This window comes from Passer montanus, unplaced genomic scaffold, assembly GCF_014805655.1.
Source record: "Passer montanus isolate IOZ18808 unplaced genomic scaffold, ASM1480565v1 scaffold20, whole genome shotgun sequence".
In the NCBI taxonomy this organism is placed as follows: Eukaryota; Metazoa; Chordata; class Aves; order Passeriformes; family Passeridae; genus Passer; species Passer montanus.
Window position 1 is genome coordinate 13,468,458 of NW_024366592.1, and position 18,466 is coordinate 13,486,923.

The window sequence follows — 18,466 nt, forward strand, 5'->3', positions numbered from 1 at the left end:
GTCCAGAGCAATTTAAGAAGAGAGTCTGCAATGCAGTCTTTCAGGGACAAAAAAGGAAAACATAATTCTAAGTGCCTGGACATACAGTCTTTTCTCTAGTGCTGAGGAGGGACTGCAGCCAGCTAGAGCATGATTTGATGTGCACTGCATTGCAGAAAAGACTTCCAGAGGGTGTCAGTAAAGTCTGCAGGCAGTGATGGAGAGAAGATCAAGAGAACCAAGCATATGACTTCTTGGTTCAGAGATGACAATGACAGTCTAGACCTCTCCAGAGTGTGTGAACCTCAAAGAAGAAAAAAGTTATGAAGAACAGCACACTCCTGCAGGGCATCTGTAGAGCCCTGAGCAAAATGATGATTAGAAAAACTCAAGGCTGGGAAAAGGCCTCCCAGAGAAAACACAAAATAATTGTTTCCAACAAGACAGCTCATCCATTTTGGTGCTGTGAGCCAGCTCGCTGGCAACACTAGCTACGTATCAAAACAGAATTTGCCATCAGTCAGTCCTGTGGATGCTCAGCCCACATCACTGTCAAACCTCTCTTCCACTCACACAGGAGAACTAAACTGCTACGTTTCAGCACCTTCCTGGCATGTTCATTCTTCAACCCAGTTTTAAACCGTGGTAGCAAAGGCAATGGGACATACAGAATAGTCCTAGGGTTGTCAGAGGCATTGTGGTCTGGGTTCAGAAGAGCTTATTCTAAGTTGACAAACACAGGCAGAGGATGGCCTCGTCTGGACTTCCTTTGGGTACTTCTGCCATTGTAGAACCAGAACCATCTCATTCTCCCTTTCAGTAAAGTCCTAAGAAGATTAACAATCAGCTGTGCCACAGATGAGCCACCATAATCCCTGTGCCCAGGCAAATACTGCTTCAACTCCCTCGGGATGTTCAAAGCAAGGGGCATTGAGGTTTAGAACCAAATTTGAAATTTGAAATAAGCAAAGGAGCAGCAACGCCAATGCAGTACCCACAAGTCATGAAGGATACAGCTCTGTTCAAAAAGGTTCCTTTTTAGCTGATCATCTAAATGCCCCTTGCAATGCATTCCTGTAGGTGGGCTGATGTGGGAAACACAACCTTGAAAGAGTAATGAGATTCTCCATAAATTATTTCCAACTTAAAAAGCTAATTACCCACTGGAACAAACATCTGTGCTGCTCATCTCACCTCCATCCTGAAACTTGCTCAGCCTTTCAAAGTATGATGATATGGGAACTTGAACAATATCTAGAATTGCCAGCAGCGTCCGGGTCAGTCTGAGGAGCTCACTAAAACTATAAAAGCCAAAGTATATGAGGTTTCGAGCCAGATGTACCACCTATGAGAAAAAGAAATTAAAAATGAAGGAAGTACTGACAGCCCTTGTGGTTTTCAATTGCATTTCACACAGCAGCTTCCACTGTTCAGATTCAGATCTTGAGTGCATTCAAACTAGCACAAGTCTAGCTACTGATTTTCAGACTAAGGCCAGTGACATTAAATGTCTGTCAGGATTAGACAAAGCAATTGATCAGTCAGGTTACAGCAGACAACAAAACCAAGGTGAGATTTAGGAAGGCTTGAGAGGATAAAATTGCATCTGTGAAAATATATAAGATCAAGAAGAAAGACTCTGAGAAATTATTTAAAGAGGCAGCAGCTTTGAGGAAGATTTTGGGGAAGTCAGCAGAAGAGTAAGATGATATGTCTGCACAGAGGTGATTTCAGGTGACCAGAGGCAAAAGCAACAAAGAGAAGTAGGCTGGAGGAAGAACTATAAAAGCTGTAAGCATTTCCTCTTTATTCCCCTTTATTCTTTGCTATGTGAACCTAGAAAATCTAGGCCTATCTAAAGTTTCTGTTAGTAATTTCAAACAATGTTTAAACCACAGGATTAGGGTATTCAGGGTGTTTCATTGAGTGTAACACCCTATACAGAAAACAGCACTTACTTATGCTGAAGAATCTTTACAAGTTATTTCACTAATGTAGAAAGAACAGGAATATTCACTATTCACTCCCCAGAAATCCCCTCTCCCTCCACTGAGGGGTGGGAGCAACCACCCCAGGAGAAGGAAACAAAGGTTAGAAAAATACAGCAGACAAGAAAATTATTTTCTGCAATACCAGTCAGCACCAAGAACAATGGAATTAGGAACAGATACTTCTTTAGGCTACTTTACACCAACATTTATTCTGCAACTGGCTTTATTTTGAAAGAATCAACGTCATCTTCTCTGAAATGAGGAATAATGTAAGTAGGATGCAGATAGCTGAGAAGTACCTCAAATGTAAGTTTGTTTTTCTCTTTGTCTCCAAATGGAAAGGGCTGATTCACAACTTCTTTCAAGTACTCTTCTACAAATTCCATTGTTAGTGCAAACTTTGTCTTCATTTCATTCCTTGAAGAGTCAGTGAAGGAATCATATCTACAATACAAGGCACAGAAAGAAGGAAAATTAAATACCTCTAATATCAGGATCAGCTGTCACTAAAGAAAAAAGCTAACTAATCATGACCCACTGAGATTACTCAGTTCAGCTCTCTGGAGATATGGAAAGTGCATGCCCAAAGCTTCCCTTCAACAGTACCAGGAGTGGGAAGAATACAGACATGATAATACGACTCTTGTGGCAGATAGGACTCTTAAACCTTGCTGTGGCAATTCAATGAGGTCATTAACAGAAAAAACACTGCCTGCTGCACTGCTGTGCTTCTTCCTCTGTCTCTCCAGCCAAATATTCCCTGGCTGGGAGCACCCCAGTGCTGCTGCTCCATCAAATCAGTGAAGCCAGGCAGAGTTTCCACTGAAAACAATGGTCCTTTCTCTAAAATTAAATTTAACATATGCTTAAGTACTTTACTTAGTGAAGGCCAAAGCCTCTGTGAGTTGTTGGTGGATAGAGGCTGTGTCTTAATTCTGGGTTCCTAGCTGTGGCTTTCTGTTGAACTTGAGGTATAAAACTAAGATCCAGCCTAGCAAACCTGTCATGTGAGACACAATGGGATTACTTGGAGTGCAGCTGGTCTGAGGAAAGGCCATTCCATCTTCCCCAGCTTGTTCAATAAAATAACATAGCGAAAAATAAAAATTTAAATATTTAATGATTGAAAACTGATTATTGAAGTTTCCAAGGGTAACAATAATTAATAGCTCCGTGCTCTGCAACAAAATGCCTTTTCACACGTTTTGTGGACACTAAACATCTGCAACCATTTTGTGCTGAGACTAACTCTACAAAGAGCTTTTTTACTTTAGTTTGAGGCACTTTCAACTCACTCATGAATGGTGATCTTGGTAGGAATTTCAGTCCACAATCTGGCATACTTGACAGGCACCACAGACTCCTGGGGATCTCTGTCCACATGCATGTGCAGCATCAGACGGCAAAAGGAAGCCCGCAGGTCATAGGGGAGGCTCTCATCAGACATACACCTGAGGATCAAGTCTACTGACAGCTGGGCAGATATCTGGTTGATGGCGAGATACTGGCGGTCCAGGCACATTCTTGCAAAGAGGTTCAGTTGGTACCTTTAGAAAAAAGGTAATAATGTGGTATTCAAGGAAATCAGTCGGAAATGCAAGAACACACCTCAGAATCTTATGTTACAAACCTGTTGTGAGCTTTTCTGATATAAATCCTAAAAAATAATATGTGATTTTGTTAAGCAAGGGAGCAACTTGACATTAAAAATATTTGTTCAATTCTTGTTTCAATTTTGTAAAATATTATTCCATGATCCCATTTCTTCTCTAATCCTCAAGACACTCAGGACATTCGCTTCTCAGACCGTGCCTTGCTTCCAGGGCAGCATAACCTAACATTAAAGCTCAATAAATAGAAAGTTAGAGGCAAAATAAAAGACACACAAAGATATGTGATGAGCAGAGAAAACTCAAGGTTTGCCTGGAGTAGGCAGCAGAGACTGTGACAACTCCCACAGGTAAAACTTGAAATGAATTCTTAGTCGCAGTTTCTGGCATGAAACTGATTTCGTGTTTTTTTTCTTTCACGATTCTGGTTTCCTTTTTTGATATTGCCAAATGAACTGGATAAGAACAGCACTGGGGTTCTTCAGAGAGTTTACATTTTCTTCCCTTTGAATAAGCAGTTTTACCTGTAGTAGGTAAGAACTTCTAAATCAGCTTTTGTGCCCTCCTTTGCCTCCTGAGCCAGATGCCTGATGGCTTTGCCGTGAGGCTCCTTGTTGCTGTCGATCCAGTAAAGCCACACTTCCTCTTCATCAATGTCATCTGAGATGACTGGGCATTCCAGGGGATTGTCCATTTGGGTTGAAACCAGCCTGCAAACACAAACCACTCACAACAGAGCCACGAGCAAAGTGCTGGGAATTTAAGAGAGCAGACAACAAAAAGGTGGCAAGTTCTGATTACAGATACTCACTTGGTCTGGATGAGAATGTCAGCATTTCCTGGGCTAAGCATAAACTTGCAAATGAGTTCCTGAGTTACTGGTATTGCTGTGGTGTTAGATACACACAGGTCTGACAGGTAATCCAAGAATCTGCAGTCAAAAAAACACAGGTGCAGCAGAACATGAGACTTAAACTACTACTGGGGAACTGCAATAGAAAACTCTAGCACTCAGCACTAGAGGATGGGTAGACTACATTTGGTAGAATCCCCATTATACAGGGATTCTGTATAATGATATTTATCAACATATGATCTTTGCCAGTTCAAACTCTTGCAACTCACAACACCTTCCACTAGATCAGGTTATTCCAAGCCCCATCCAACCTGGCCTTGAACACTGCCAGGTAATGCTGGGCTACCAGAGAAGAGTGCAGACTGTCAGGACTTTGCATTCAAAGAGGTCATTCTATGTAAAGCAGAAAGAACAAAGCTTTGCAAGGAAATCAACTTCCTATTAACTTGTATCTCAAATTTAGGTCTTCTGATGTTTAACAAGGTTCAGGCAGAGGCTTTCCTCACACCTGGGACATTAATTAGGTACGTGGGTTTGTCTCTTTTCAGGGATTCCTGTGTGTGCAGTAACAGTAATCCATTTTTCAGCCTTTGAAACACTGCAATATAGAAAGGGCCCCTGCCTTCTATGTACTTTCCATTTTCCATTATAGGAATTAAGTATCTCTGAGTCCACCACTCCACTAGCAAATGCAGCTAAAACTGAGCAAGGTGCTTAAGAGCTGTTGGGGGAGCACTTGTGAACAGGCACACACTTCCTTAGAGATCTAGGTACAAACTCTGACCATCTGCTATCAACCATCCAAGGATCCAAAAGTCTGAACCTCTAAGCACAGACCACAATCCCCACTGAAGTCTGGGAACTGTAGTGGGTGAGTACAGACAGCATTTTTAGGGTAGACTTAGGAAAAAATCCACCCACACTACTGAAATGAAACTTTGTGGCAACTGGTAATTAAAAGTGCATAGCAATCACAAAGATAAAATTAAGCAAACAGCGCATAATTACATGGAATTCTGGGGAAGTCACCTGGTTGGAGCCAAAACTCAGGAAGGTTTTTAATTTTGCAGCTTGTGTTTTAGAGCAGAATGCCACAATTCTCCCTCACCTCAACAGTGCTGCAAAAATCTACAAGACTCTCCATGAAAATCAGTATCAAGATCAAGTCTTTACTGTCCAGATTACACCATTCTGGCAAGGAGCAATTTTGAAACATTTATTGCTCCTGAACTCCTCAAAGAAGTGGATACACAGCAGTTGCATGATGTGGTTATGGCACAAATTCCATTACATCCTCCACCACAAGAAAATGCAATGTGTGATTGTCGATAAACACAGACCCTTCAGAGACAGAGCTGATCCTGTGATTTCCTCTTCATATTGACCAAGCCCAACACAGCTGAGCATGGGAGAGGCAATGAGATTAGAGTGAGGCCAAACAGGCATATAGAAAATAATTGAGGCAGTGAAGCACCAAGGCCTTGAGGAATATATCCTTAAAAGCTACTTGGAAAATGGTATTCACAATTACAGAGGACAATACTTGGCCTTCAGTATGTTCATTTTTATACTTGTATTACTTTACCCATTTTACAACTGAAAATCCAATAATAAAGAGATTTTTCCATTTAAAAATAAGGAAATCCATTTCTTTTATATTCTGACTTGAAGCTTATTAAAAAAAAAAAATCAGCTGAGTGAAGTTCAAGGACAGAAATTTTAATGTGGGACAAAATTCGGTTTAGGACACAAGTTTATGGGATCTTCACTGTCCCAGGCCGTTTTCAGGTCTCACCTGGAGTCAGAACCTGCAGGAAAACTGCAGGTAAAAGCTGCAGTTTTCCTGCAGCTTTAGAAAAGCTTAGAAAAATTGACATGTGTGTATAATTTACACCAGGATTATTAGCAGGGGAACCAACACAAGTGGCAGTTTCACAGAGGAGCTGCAGAGCTGGGAGAAATTAAAGTTTATCTTAATTTCTCTTTGCCCCAGTCAGAACAGAGACCAAATTTTCAAGATTGTCTTGTAAAATATAAGCCCTCTTTTCAGTGAGCCCTAGTTTTAAAATGTGGATATGGATAAATTCCAAGAACTACAGATAGTTCTAGTATTTTCTGTACAGGTGGGGTTTTTGTTTGCCAGGTCAAAACAGGGAGAAAGAAACACCAAAGCAATAAATAGCATTCAATTCACAGCTACTGCAAAAATGCCACATGGACCACTTCAAACCTTGGCTCTCGATTTCTCCGGAGTAAATTCACAAACGTCTCTATTTCTTTAGCTGTGATGTGTTTCTCTAGCAGTTTTCTGTTGTTGTGCAACAAAGCTGTGATGGTGTCTTCTGCCAGAATATCATAACCAATCTGGGACTGCATCACGCAGAAGTTCTTAGCAATATATTCCTGAAAAAAGGAAAAATTCCCATGATGACCTGCTGAGCAGAAATGCTTTCTCTTTTAGAAACAAGGGGCATCCAGCTTAGTTAGCAATCAAAATAACACTCAAAACTTTCCTCTCTGAACTGGCCTGAACAAAAGAACTTCTGAATACCTCAAATATGTACCCTGAGAAAAAGATTCCAAGATTCCATATTAGGGATGTCTAACTCCTCTTATTCTTTCACAAACCAAATGAATGAATCCGTGAAAATACATATAACATTGAAGAAATGTCAACCTCTTTTTTTTTTTTTTTTTAAGGAAAAATGGAAAGGTCTTTATAGTGTTTAAGAAGCCTTTTTTCCTGAGTCTTCCTTCCTCCTTTTCTCTCCCTTCAGGACAGAAATATTTCTGTAAAACACTGGAAAGAAAACAAAGAAGCCACCCAGCAGTTCAGGCTTTTATCTCCAGTCCCTTTAGTCCATGTTCTGAAATACCTCTTGCTCACAGGGAGCCTCCAGCAGTGGGAAATCCGGCTACCTGATATAACAGCCTCGCTCTGACTCACTGCCATCCCTCTACAAATACTTAAGCAAGAGAAACAGACAGTTTGCAGATTTCCCACTTTGCAATCCAGGCTCCAAGAACATATTTTTAATAACAGAAAGCTCATGAATGAAGCAACGAGCCCCAGTCTCAGCCTGAGCCTGCAAAAGTACAAAGTGAACTTATGATATTCATTGTTGAATTTTCAATTCACACACTACTAAGCTACACACACACAAAAAAAGGCCTTTCCCCATTACCACAGAATCCCACTCCTAAGTGCAGAGCACCATGACAAACCTAGGACATATAATTATAAAAATCAGGAGGAAAATTATCTTTAATACCACTGACCTGGTTCTTCCTATAGTCCTGTTGGGAGTGTCTTAGAACTCTGTAACATAATCTTAACATGTATTTGTAGGGAGCGTATCTCTGGTCACCCAGGTCCTCAAGTCTGAGCATTGATCCTTCACCTTTGTCCTTAAAAGGAGCTTTGAGGATGCCAAATATCTGTTCAGAATCAAAACCACTGAGAGTGAAAACCAGACCCAGATTTCTGCTTTACTTACAGAATGGAAGTTCAGCAGAAATCAAAGACAATGGAAATGTCCTCTGACAGGATCAGCACAACAGCCTTGACTAAACACAAGTGGGGACACAATCTGAGACATCACAGCTTTATGCATTTAGGGCTAGCTTTACATTCCCACCAACCTGATTGATATTGCTTTTTCTTTACTAGCCCCAGCTTTAAACAGTTTTAGTTACATGTCTTAACTTTGGATAATTTAATGATGAAAAAGCATGATGAAACACTGGCTTTTGTCCAGTCTCATCCTTTTCCCCTTTTTTAAAATTTCAGTTGACTTCTCAAAAAGGACATTAATTTTATTTACTTGCAAGTTTTCCCTTGTGCAAACAAAGTCAGAGTTCCACAGGGGCACTACGTGGGGAACACTTCCAGGATTGGGACCACGTTCCATGTTTGTCTCAAATTTTGTGAACAATTTGCTCTCAAACATGATCTTAAATTTTATCAGAATCACATGAAATTAAGAGCCCTCTACAGCCCCTTGTGCTTGACTCTGCTTTAGGGACCAAGAGATGAGCTTTGACTAAGTAGTGTCATTTCTATCCAATCCAACAAGACACAAATCCAACCTGGCATAAGCCAACTTACCCAAAAATAACTTTTTCTCACATCACTCTATCCTACAATTTGTTTGCAAATACAATTAAGTTATTAACACAGTAGGACATACCTGAGCCAATATATTTTGCTCCCTCATTAATTTCTGTCGTTCCCGGTTTGGCTTGGTAATGATCACATCCAAAACTTCTTGCCCATTATTGGGCACATCAGCAACAAAGAAAATGAGATCTTCCAGTAGCTTGGTTACAAACCTAGAATGAATAGACAAATCATTACTATAAACAGTCACTCAACTTCCTAGGATTCATTAGAAACAAAAATCACATTTATGGTAAGCTTTACCTGGCACAATGGAACTTCCACCACTGCAAAGTTAAGTTTGACATGTACTTAAAGATTCCAAGCCTTGGTTCAGCAGAAGCTTAAATCAATCACAGGGCTGTTCACCAAGGCATTAAACAACAACCAGAGGGAAAACAAGAGAAAAATACAGGCTGCTGGAATGATACACAGTATTCAGAGACCCAAAATCTATACCTGGTGGCCTCAAGGCCCAGGAGCAGTAAAAAGAAACTTACACAGCCTAGCAAGGATTTTTATGCTTCATCATGGGTCCATGAAAAAAGATGATGGACTCACCAGAGGAATAAAAACATTCTGCCACTAGATAATTTCCCTACTGACCCATGAAACTGTTTCATATATACATTTTTTTCATATTCTTATTAATATATAACTGTTTTCCTATATATACTAACCCAAGAAACTGCATTTGTTTCACTCTTTGCTAAACAAAAGATTTGTCAAAAGCAGGTGCTAAAAACAACAGAGACAGTAGTAATTCCTTCTCTCCCAGTTTCAGAAAATAAGACAAAAAGACAATATAAATGGAGAAAAAAGAAAACAAAATCATTGCTGCCTCCTTGTTACTAACACCTTACCAGACATGCAGTGAGAAACACAGATGTCCACAGATTTCAAAGAATATCCCTTAACAGTACCAGCAATATTTTACATGAAAAACTCATCATCTCAATTTGGTCAATGTCTAGTCTATAACTAACAAATTTGCCAGCTATGAAAGAGGCAGGAAGATCCCCAAGAGATTTTCAGTCACCTGTGGGAGCCAGACAGAAAGTTCCCATTTTGACAAGTGAGCTGGGCTGCTCACCTAAACCCTCTGAGTGAAGGTGTGTGTCACTCCCACAAAATAAAGTAGAAAAGGCAGCTGCAGGATGGAGCAATAAGGAATTAACTGTTGGGACTCCTACTTCTCTATGCTAGAAGGTGATAAGACAGGAAAAAAAATGGTTTGGGGTTTTTTTCCAAAGGAAATCACAAGAAATAAGAAATAATGGCACTGTTGTGAAACAGCTCTGAATTGTTTTACACGTTTGTTGTACAAATCTGCCAACATCAAGACCTGACAATACTGACAGTGACAGGTTCATACAGGGATGCCCCACCTGGACACTGTCATATACCTCTCTGGGTCAACTCAATCATGAAATGGCCCCCATGGCTTTTCAAGGCTGAGTCCCAACACCCAGGCATTAAAATCTGCATGTTAGGATATTAAATCATGTGGTCTAATTTGTCCTGGAAACTGACTTCAAAGATTCAGCTTCATCACCAAAAATCAACACTTTCAAAAAAAAAACAAACAAAAAACAAAAAAACAACCAACTGTATATGATGTATTACAGTTATGAATTCACACTGCCAGAGATGCTGTCTTATATTCAGTTTAACCACAGGCAGCTGAAGATACATAACTGAACTACATAACTGGCAGTGATATATATCTGGCTACAATGTGCAACAAATATACTACAAAATCCCTTGATTCAGGGGAGGGTGTGAGGAGCAACACATTCTAATAGTGCCACAGACAAAATGGGGATGAATAAAAGGGGTAAACACCAAATTGATGTAAAATAGAAAAAGAGAACAGGGGAAAATAGGTATGAGAAAGCAAATGGAGCAGCTTCTCAGTCACACTGAAACCTCCTTCCAAGGCTTTTGCAGGTTTGCAGGGTGGTGAACTTCACACAAGTCCAGAGCCCTGCAGTGCTGTTTTCATGTACATGAGAATCAGATGCAATGCACCCTCACATTACAGCTCAGAAGCAGACTACCAAAGGAAATCCAGACAAAGACATTTGCCCAAGAAACTACCCATTTAATTATGTGGCCAGTGAGCTGGGAAGGTGCTGTTTACCCCATTTTTACACAGCAGATACAAAGATCAGCCTGAGGTACAGCAAGGATGTTCCAACAGAGGTGGCATCTAACCCAGGCTGACACTCTCAGAACTGAAGTGTCCTTTCCCAATTGCCTCTGTTCATGTGGCTATCACCTACCCATGACTGTGTTATCATGAGTAAACAAACACCAATTTAGCAGGGGAAAAAATAAAACTCACTAACCTCCTTTCATTCTGGGTTATTGTTCCACTCTCCAGCTTTTTAACAGTTGATGCTAAAACCTTGTTGGCATCATTGGCGAAGTCCAAGTCTCTGACCTCAGACAGAGGAACCGATACAATGGCAAAAGCTTCCTTGTCCTCTTTGGTTTGGCACGTCCCAATCTGCAATTGGTTTGGTTTTAAGTGGGATTTTGGTTGAAAGTGGGTGAGAAATCCTCTTACCTTTACCCTAATTATTATGCACATTTCATAGGTTAGAAGCAAGACAGCTTCAGGAATGAGTTTGGGATTTTGTTTACCTTTAACATCACAGGCCTCTCTTCCTCAGTGTCAATCGGGATGCTGGTGCTGGTGACCCAGGTGTTGGTGCACAGGTGCCTCAGTCGGACATAGGAGTTCCTAAAGGGGACCGAGTAAACACAGCAGCTGAGATGGATCAGTCCTGAGCCCACATGGGCAAATGGTGTGCCCTGCAACACCTGCCTGTGGCATGAGGCTGGAGAGCAGGAGCCACACCAGCCACTGCAATAAAAAGGGGAGGTGCACCTAAAAGACACTGCAGTACACCTTTTCCTTGACTCCTTCTTTCTCACCCAGAGCAGAGCTGCAACAAGAACAGCCAGCATCTTGGTATTATGCAGAATGCTGGGTTTAAGTAGTTATGTAAGTCTAGGAGTAAAATATTCCTCAAAGGAAAAAAAAAAAAATTAAAAGGAAGACATTATAAAATCCCATCTGAGCAGAAATACATTTCATGAATAAACCAAATTCTTTTATTTTTTTCCTGCAGAATAACAAACCCTTTTAAGCTGTCACAGCACAAAAGCCAGAAAGTAAAGATGACCATGGTTTCACAGCTTCATCATTATGATCTGCAAACCCTTGTTCCAGAGCAAGCATTTACAGTACCAGTTCTCAACTGAAAACCAAGTGCACAAAAAGCAGATATCAGATCCTTCTAAATTCTTTCCATAATCTGTGGTATTATCAAAAAGCAGAGCAGAGAAATCAATTACAATTTTAACTCTGAATTTTACTTTTGAAATATATTCACTATGGTCTCCATTCACATGCCCTCTTTCATGCTGATGGGCTTTTGACTATTCAAGCAAATTATCTGGCAGAACTTAGCATAGCGAACACACTTCCAAGTCACATACATCAGTATTTGTGAGTACCCAGCTTTAAAATCCACCCTCATAACAACCAGCCCCAAGTGTCTGCAAGGCCATTCAGTCACAACCAACACTGTGTGACTTATCTGACCAATCTCAGCTAAATATTGACAATTAAAACCCACAAGCCACTTGCTGAATACTTTTGAATAAGAAATGTGCTCAGTGGTATCATGGTCTGTCAGGGAAACAGAAGCCCAGCTCACCTCACACATTATTATGCTGGGAGCACTTCAGTTAAATCTATTAAAAGTACTTTTTTATTTTTCAAAAAGTGCACAGAGCTCAATTCTATCCTCACACAAATCTGTGTAATATTTAGACCATTATTTTTTCTCTTCACAGACTCAAAGTGTCACTTGTTTTATCCTTATAATTATTTTGCCCAGTCACAGCAGCAGTATCATATTTTATACGTCCCTTATTTATCCATGAACACTCCTCAAATTTTAACAGAAGGATAATAATTGCTCATGTTTGCTTTTTTTTCTTCTTTACTCACCAGCATAATGCCAGGAAGAAACCCTGTCAATGCAGCACTATTTTCTGCCCTTTTTATATTTCCTTTTTTTTTTTTTTTAATTTTACCTTGGAACCAGGCAATCAGCTCTCTGAAGCGTGGTAGCATCCAGTTCAAAGAGAGATGCAATGTCATTTCCATGTGGCACAGAGACCAAAGTATACATAATCTTCTCCCCTGCCTGGCGTTTCTTCTTTGAAGCAGGAAGGTCGCCTTCTCTCTGCTAATTAGGCACAAGGGTTATTTGCTTGCATCGGGGCCCATTAGAAATTCTTCAATTACCTTCAGACAAGTAATACATCTGGTTTTTGGGGTTTTTTTACCCTCTAGCAAGAATCTACCACGACTGGCTTTGGAGTAACACAAAGGATGCACTTTGCTCCATGGGATCTCAGGCAGTCATTACAACAACAGCAAGCCACATGCTAAAGAGGCATTGCAGCACTGGATATGCTTTATTTGACACCTACAACTTCAAAAACCTGCAGTAGCTGCAGACTCCTCATTCCCACCTGGTGCAACTAAGTGTTGATCTGGAAATCTTTCACATTTGAAAGAAGAGAATGAATGAAAATTAGATTTTTTTAAATTTTTTTTTTTAAGACAAGTAGGGGATTTAAAAAGTAAACAATTTGTTTCAATCTATTTTTGTTTTATGTAAGTTTGATAGCTTTTTCCTCTCAGATTGTAGAATCAGAGCAGCACACTTTCAGAGAACCACAGAATCATTTCGGTTGGGTAAGAATTCCAAGATCATCAAGTCCACCTTTTGACCACCTTGTCAACTAAACTCGAGCCATGTCCAGTTGTTTCCTGAATACCTCCAGGGACGGGGACTCCATCATGTCCCCAGCAACCCCTTCCAATGCTTATCAGACCTTTCCAAGAAGAAATTATTCCTGATGACCAACCTGAACTTCCCCCAGAGCAGCTTGAGGCTATTTCCTCTTGTCCTGTGGACACTCTCCAAAGAACAGGAGGCAGAACATCTGCTCCATCAGGACCAGGTTGTCATGGTAAGGGGGGCAGGCAAAGCCCCAGCTGGATTGTATTACAAATCTCAGCACAGGCTGATAACACACTGAGGCTCGTCCAGCACAGGGCTGATTTTACCCCCTGCAAGGGCAGGAGTTGTTTCCTTTGAGGGACAGAGTTACTCAACCAAGGCCCATGAGCTAAGGTGGGATCTGCTTCTCACCAACTGCTGAGAGCCCACAGAAATTTTGTGACCCCGCAGCACCATCCTTATATCTTTAGTCACCTCCATAGCTTTGCCTACAGACTCCAAATGCCACCTTCCCTGAGAACATTTCTTGGCTTGATGGAGCATTCAGAGTCTGTGCCCATATCCACACAGCAACCAACAGAATCACTGGTGTGAGTAAAAGCTGCTCCTCTGGGGTGCCAAGTTACACACCTTACAAAAGACTGATAACCAATTAAGAGACTGGCAGCCCAGGGCTATTCATGTACAAAAAATACATCACAGAGAGGGAAGGGGAATGAGGAAAGCCAAAAGAGAAAAAATCCAACCCTGGAAGCATGAAATGCTATTATAATGATTTACAATACACCACTAAGGAAGAGCTGTGCAACATAAAAGGCCAGACCATACTTGGTTTGCATTAGTAGCTTGATTAAAAACTAAACTGTAAGGGATAACCAAGGGCAAAGCTTTGATTATCCATATTGCCAATTGAAATTAAACAACAAAATCAAGGACGAATGAAATTATGGAAGAAAGGGTTAGTTATCAATTCATTTCAAAGCACTTTTTGAATCCTTCCAAAACATCAATTTTTTCATTATCAAGCTTACAAAATGCCAGCTTTCCATCCCATGACTTCTATCAAGGATGGAGAGAGTAAGGAAAAAAAAAAAAACCCAAAAAAAACCCAGAAATCATTTTTTCTTAGGCTCCTCTAGTCATTAGAGTACTGCCACAAGTGTTTGAGAGGAAGGTTTGCTAAGACAAAGAGCAACCATCTCCTGTGACATGCACAAGAGTAAACTCATCTGACAGGCCCCGCATCATCTTATATCTAATGCCCAAAAATACTACTGAAAAATGCACAAAAAATTTAACCTATATGAAAAGATGGAGAAAATAGCAAATTGCTTTTGTGATTTCCATACATATTTTGTTGTACGTACTCATGATGAAACACAAACTGAAAAGGCATAGAAACAATTAAAAAATCCTTCTGAGAGCTTAACAGGTGTGAGTCAGAGTCTAATATTAAATGAAAAACTACTTCCTACACTTCATAACAAAACAGAAAACTAGAAATCCAGTTTACAATTTAATAGATCTGGAAAGGGTTGAGTAGTACATGATAGCTTAGAACAGCATCCAAACTTTTTGATATTTTCCACAACTTACACTGAAATCTAATTAGGATTTCCCAGACACTACCCACTTCATTATAATTTCCAAACTGAAATGACTGGTATACAAAAAGGCAGAACAGTTCATAATTGTATGGTTTTCTTTTTTATCCTGAGTAAAATGCAGACCCCAATATGAAACCATACTGGGAGAGAACATAGACAGGACACATGACCCAGGCTGGGCAAAGGGATATTCCCCACCACAGAACATCATGACCAGTGTATAAAGTGGGTGAGCTGGCAGGAGGAAGACTTAATAAAAAACAAAAAAAAAAAAAAAAGCCCAGGGGAATTACATGCCAGGAGTATAAAGAACTGCGGGTAAAACAATATTACCAAATAGTACATTCCTGGAAGGACAATTAATATAGCTTTGATTGTCCCAAACTACAACAAGCTAGCAGCAGGCTGTCACAAGTCACATCAGACACATATCCAAGGTGAGGAAGATGCAATCACTTCATTCTTGTGCACTGGTTAAATCATTCACAAGGATCAAGGAGATCACAGACTGAGTTCTGCTTTTGCTCAGCAGAAGTAGGACCCATCCCTGCCAAACAACCCAGTGTAAGTATCAGTGATACAAAAAGCAGTCAGCTCCGTCAGCCTGAGAAAACCTCAGTGTGCACTGGCACAGGGAGCTGTGAGCTCCCATCCTTATTCTGCAGCAGCAAAGCTCGATAATCACATCCAGGAAGGGGAACGGAGTAAACCCCCATGACACCGCCAGGGAGGGACCAACCTAGGAAAGCAAAGGCTGAACATTCAAAAAAAGGGTCCTAGGTAGTGAGAAAAACCGCTATTTTGGTGCGAAGGGGAAATATTGATCCAGGCTCACAACAAAGTCTGTAACTCCTGGGCTACCACCACTGATTTACAGTGCATTATGATTTAAAAAGAAGCTTAAAGAGAAGAAACAATGCAGACATTGTTTCTTTTTCACAGCTCTTCACAGAATTTGCTACTATCCCAAAACTTCCTTTTTAAACTCAACTGGGCATCATACCTAAAATTCAAGAGATCTACATGGAGTTTTGCTTACAGAAGGGCCTTCATTTCAACTGCAAAAAGCAATCCAAAAACATTACAAACCTAAAATACCTTTCCTTTTAGAAATGCAATCTACTATTCCAATTGGTGAAGACACATCTTGTGGCATAGAAACAAACAAGGATAATGCCCTGCTCCTGAATGAATACATTAAGCTGCACTACAAATTTCGGCAGAAATTAAATGTAATAGCAGCCAGAGCTCTGAAAATGCCTGCTAAATCCAGAGCAATGTGGTATCTCAATACGTTAATCTAGTTTAGGAGGCTCTTACAAAACCAGCATTTTCACGGAGCAGTAACGTGAGCAGAACTCCATAGGTTAGATTATTTTAAAAATTCCTTATGAGAAGAAAATGGAGTAGATGAATGGCCAGCCTTGCTCCTGCCTGATAGGAGCCCTGGCAGACAGCACAGCAGTTAGCCTCCTGTAACACCTTCACTGTTGACTCATTTGTGAATCATTGCATTTTTGGCAGAGACATCACGTTGCAATCCTGTTGTTAGGAGCCAGAGACATTCTGTAAGAAACACTGTATGCCTTTCCAGAGCTGATTCAGACCCGTGTGCAACAGCAGAATAATAATAATGTGCCAGCATCCGTGTCTCCCCTTCTCCCGCAGCCTCCCCAATGGTCTGACTGCTGACTTTATATAAGCTGCCATTTTTAAGCTGATGATTTTTCTTTTCTCTTTTATTTTCAACGTTTTTCAGATTGTCTATTCTACTTGTTTAAACGGCATCACCCATATAAAATATATAATTCAATAAAGGTCATTCCTGGAAGGTAAAATAAAATATTTTGTAAAAATAATAATTTACAATTTTTATCAGAGAAAAAAAAATCTCCTGGGTTGGCAGCAAGAAGGAAAAATTAGAATTGCAGAATGTTGGGAATTTATAAAGATATATAAACAGAAATCAAAGGAGATACATCAAATTGTACCAGGCAGCCCATGGTAGAACTACCCAACTTCCTTACAAGATAAGTAAGTGCATACCAGTCTCAATCCTAACAAAAATCTCAGCAACAAAAGACAGGAACTGATTAGAATTAGCCCTCTCATGAAAATGCAGAAAAATGGAGATAACATACCTATCCAAAGACAGCCTTTAACACAAAGGCACTAACAAATGCCAGGTTCCCAACTGCTCCTGACATTTCCCAGATATTTGTAGCATTCTTCTTGATGCTGTACATTTCTCTCTTTAGAACAAGCATAGCAATTTGCAGCATAAAACCCACCAATTTTGGGTTTAGTGGGAGCTGTAACACAGAGCACTGCATTTTGACACATGACACGCTACAATGTCCTAGACTGTAAGAGATGAAGAAGTACTCCTTTGATAAGACCCTTAAATCTCAAAAAGGTCTTTCCACTTAAAAAAAAAAATTATTCTGGAACTTAGATGTGGGAATATTAATAAACTCATTGTAAGGCCAAATTTTGCCAGAATTAAAAGCAGTGCTTCACAAGACAATTTGGCTGGATTGTCAAGAAGCAGCTCATAAACAAGCAATGAACCTCAGTCCAAACATAACGCTTGGGAACAGAAGTCCTGGTGACTTCCAGTAATATTTATGTTCTCTGGAGCCAAAACCCTTTCAGACTCTGGAGCCAATTAAGGCAAGGCAGAAAAGATATGCTTAGGCAGAACCTTGGTGTCTGTGCCCACTGCTGTATCATGGAAAACCATTCTCCATTGCTGCTTCCCAAAATGCAGTTGCCTGAGCAACTGGGATCAGGCCTTGTAAACCAGGCTGTGACTACGCACAAGCGGCCCCAGCACATGCTGAGGAGTTCAGGGTTGGCACAGAATGACTGTGCTGCCTTTAAACAACAAAGGAGGAGCTGCCAGCCTTTCATCCAACAGCCCAGTAGAGAACAGAGTCCCTGCATGGGTCAGGCTGAAGGGACCACAATGGGTCAGTTGGTGCCACGTCCCTGCTCCAGCAAGGCCATCCCAGAGCACAGGATTGTGCCCAGAGGGGTCTGGAATATCCCTAGTGAGGAGACTACACACCCTCTCTGGGCAACCTGTGGAAGAAGTTCTTCCCCCTGCCCAGGTGGAACCTCTGGGATCAGTCCCTGTCCATTTTTCTGGTGCCATTTCTGGGCCCCTGGAGCAGAGCCTGGGCCCTGCAGACAGGGACACCCAGGGCTGAGGGCCCCTCTCAGCTGGGGCTCCTCTGGAGGCTGGACAGCCCTAGCTCCCTCAGCCTTTCCCTGCCAGAGATGTTCCAGGCCCTAAATAATCTCTGCATCCTCCACTGGCCTCGCTCCAGGAGCTGTCCCTCCTGTGCTGAGGGGCCCAGGACTGGACACTGCACTGCAGATGTGCCTTGCAGGGCTGGGTAGAGCGGGTAGGATCACTCCCTCACCTGC

The 18,466-nt window shown here is 41.0% G+C and overlaps 1 protein-coding gene across 7 annotated transcripts in view; it reads right to left on the reverse strand.

Moving 5' to 3' along the window:
• ITPR2 (inositol 1,4,5-trisphosphate receptor type 2) overlaps positions 1-18,466 on the reverse strand; it is a 244,485-nt gene that overhangs the window by 165,129 nt on the left and 60,890 nt on the right. For 5 of the 7 annotated variants that reach the window (XM_039708068.1, XM_039708063.1, XM_039708062.1 and 2 more), the window contains 11 exons: positions 12,709-12,863; positions 11,245-11,344; positions 10,947-11,107; positions 8,627-8,768; positions 7,716-7,874; positions 6,667-6,839; positions 4,392-4,511; positions 4,105-4,290; positions 3,266-3,517; positions 2,270-2,414; positions 1,174-1,324 (listed from right to left, as the gene is read on the reverse strand). In XM_039708068.1, the coding sequence (XP_039564002.1) occupies positions 1,174-1,324; positions 2,270-2,414; positions 3,266-3,517; positions 4,105-4,290; positions 4,392-4,511; positions 6,667-6,839; positions 7,716-7,874; positions 8,627-8,768; positions 10,947-11,107; positions 11,245-11,344; positions 12,709-12,863 (1,744 nt within the window). The remainder of the gene's footprint in view (positions 1-1,173; positions 1,325-2,269; positions 2,415-3,265; positions 3,518-4,104; positions 4,291-4,391; positions 4,512-6,666; positions 6,840-7,715; positions 7,875-8,626; positions 8,769-10,946; positions 11,108-11,244; positions 11,345-12,708; positions 12,864-18,466) is intronic. The other 2 variants (XM_039708067.1, XM_039708065.1) reach the window with 1 other exon arrangement.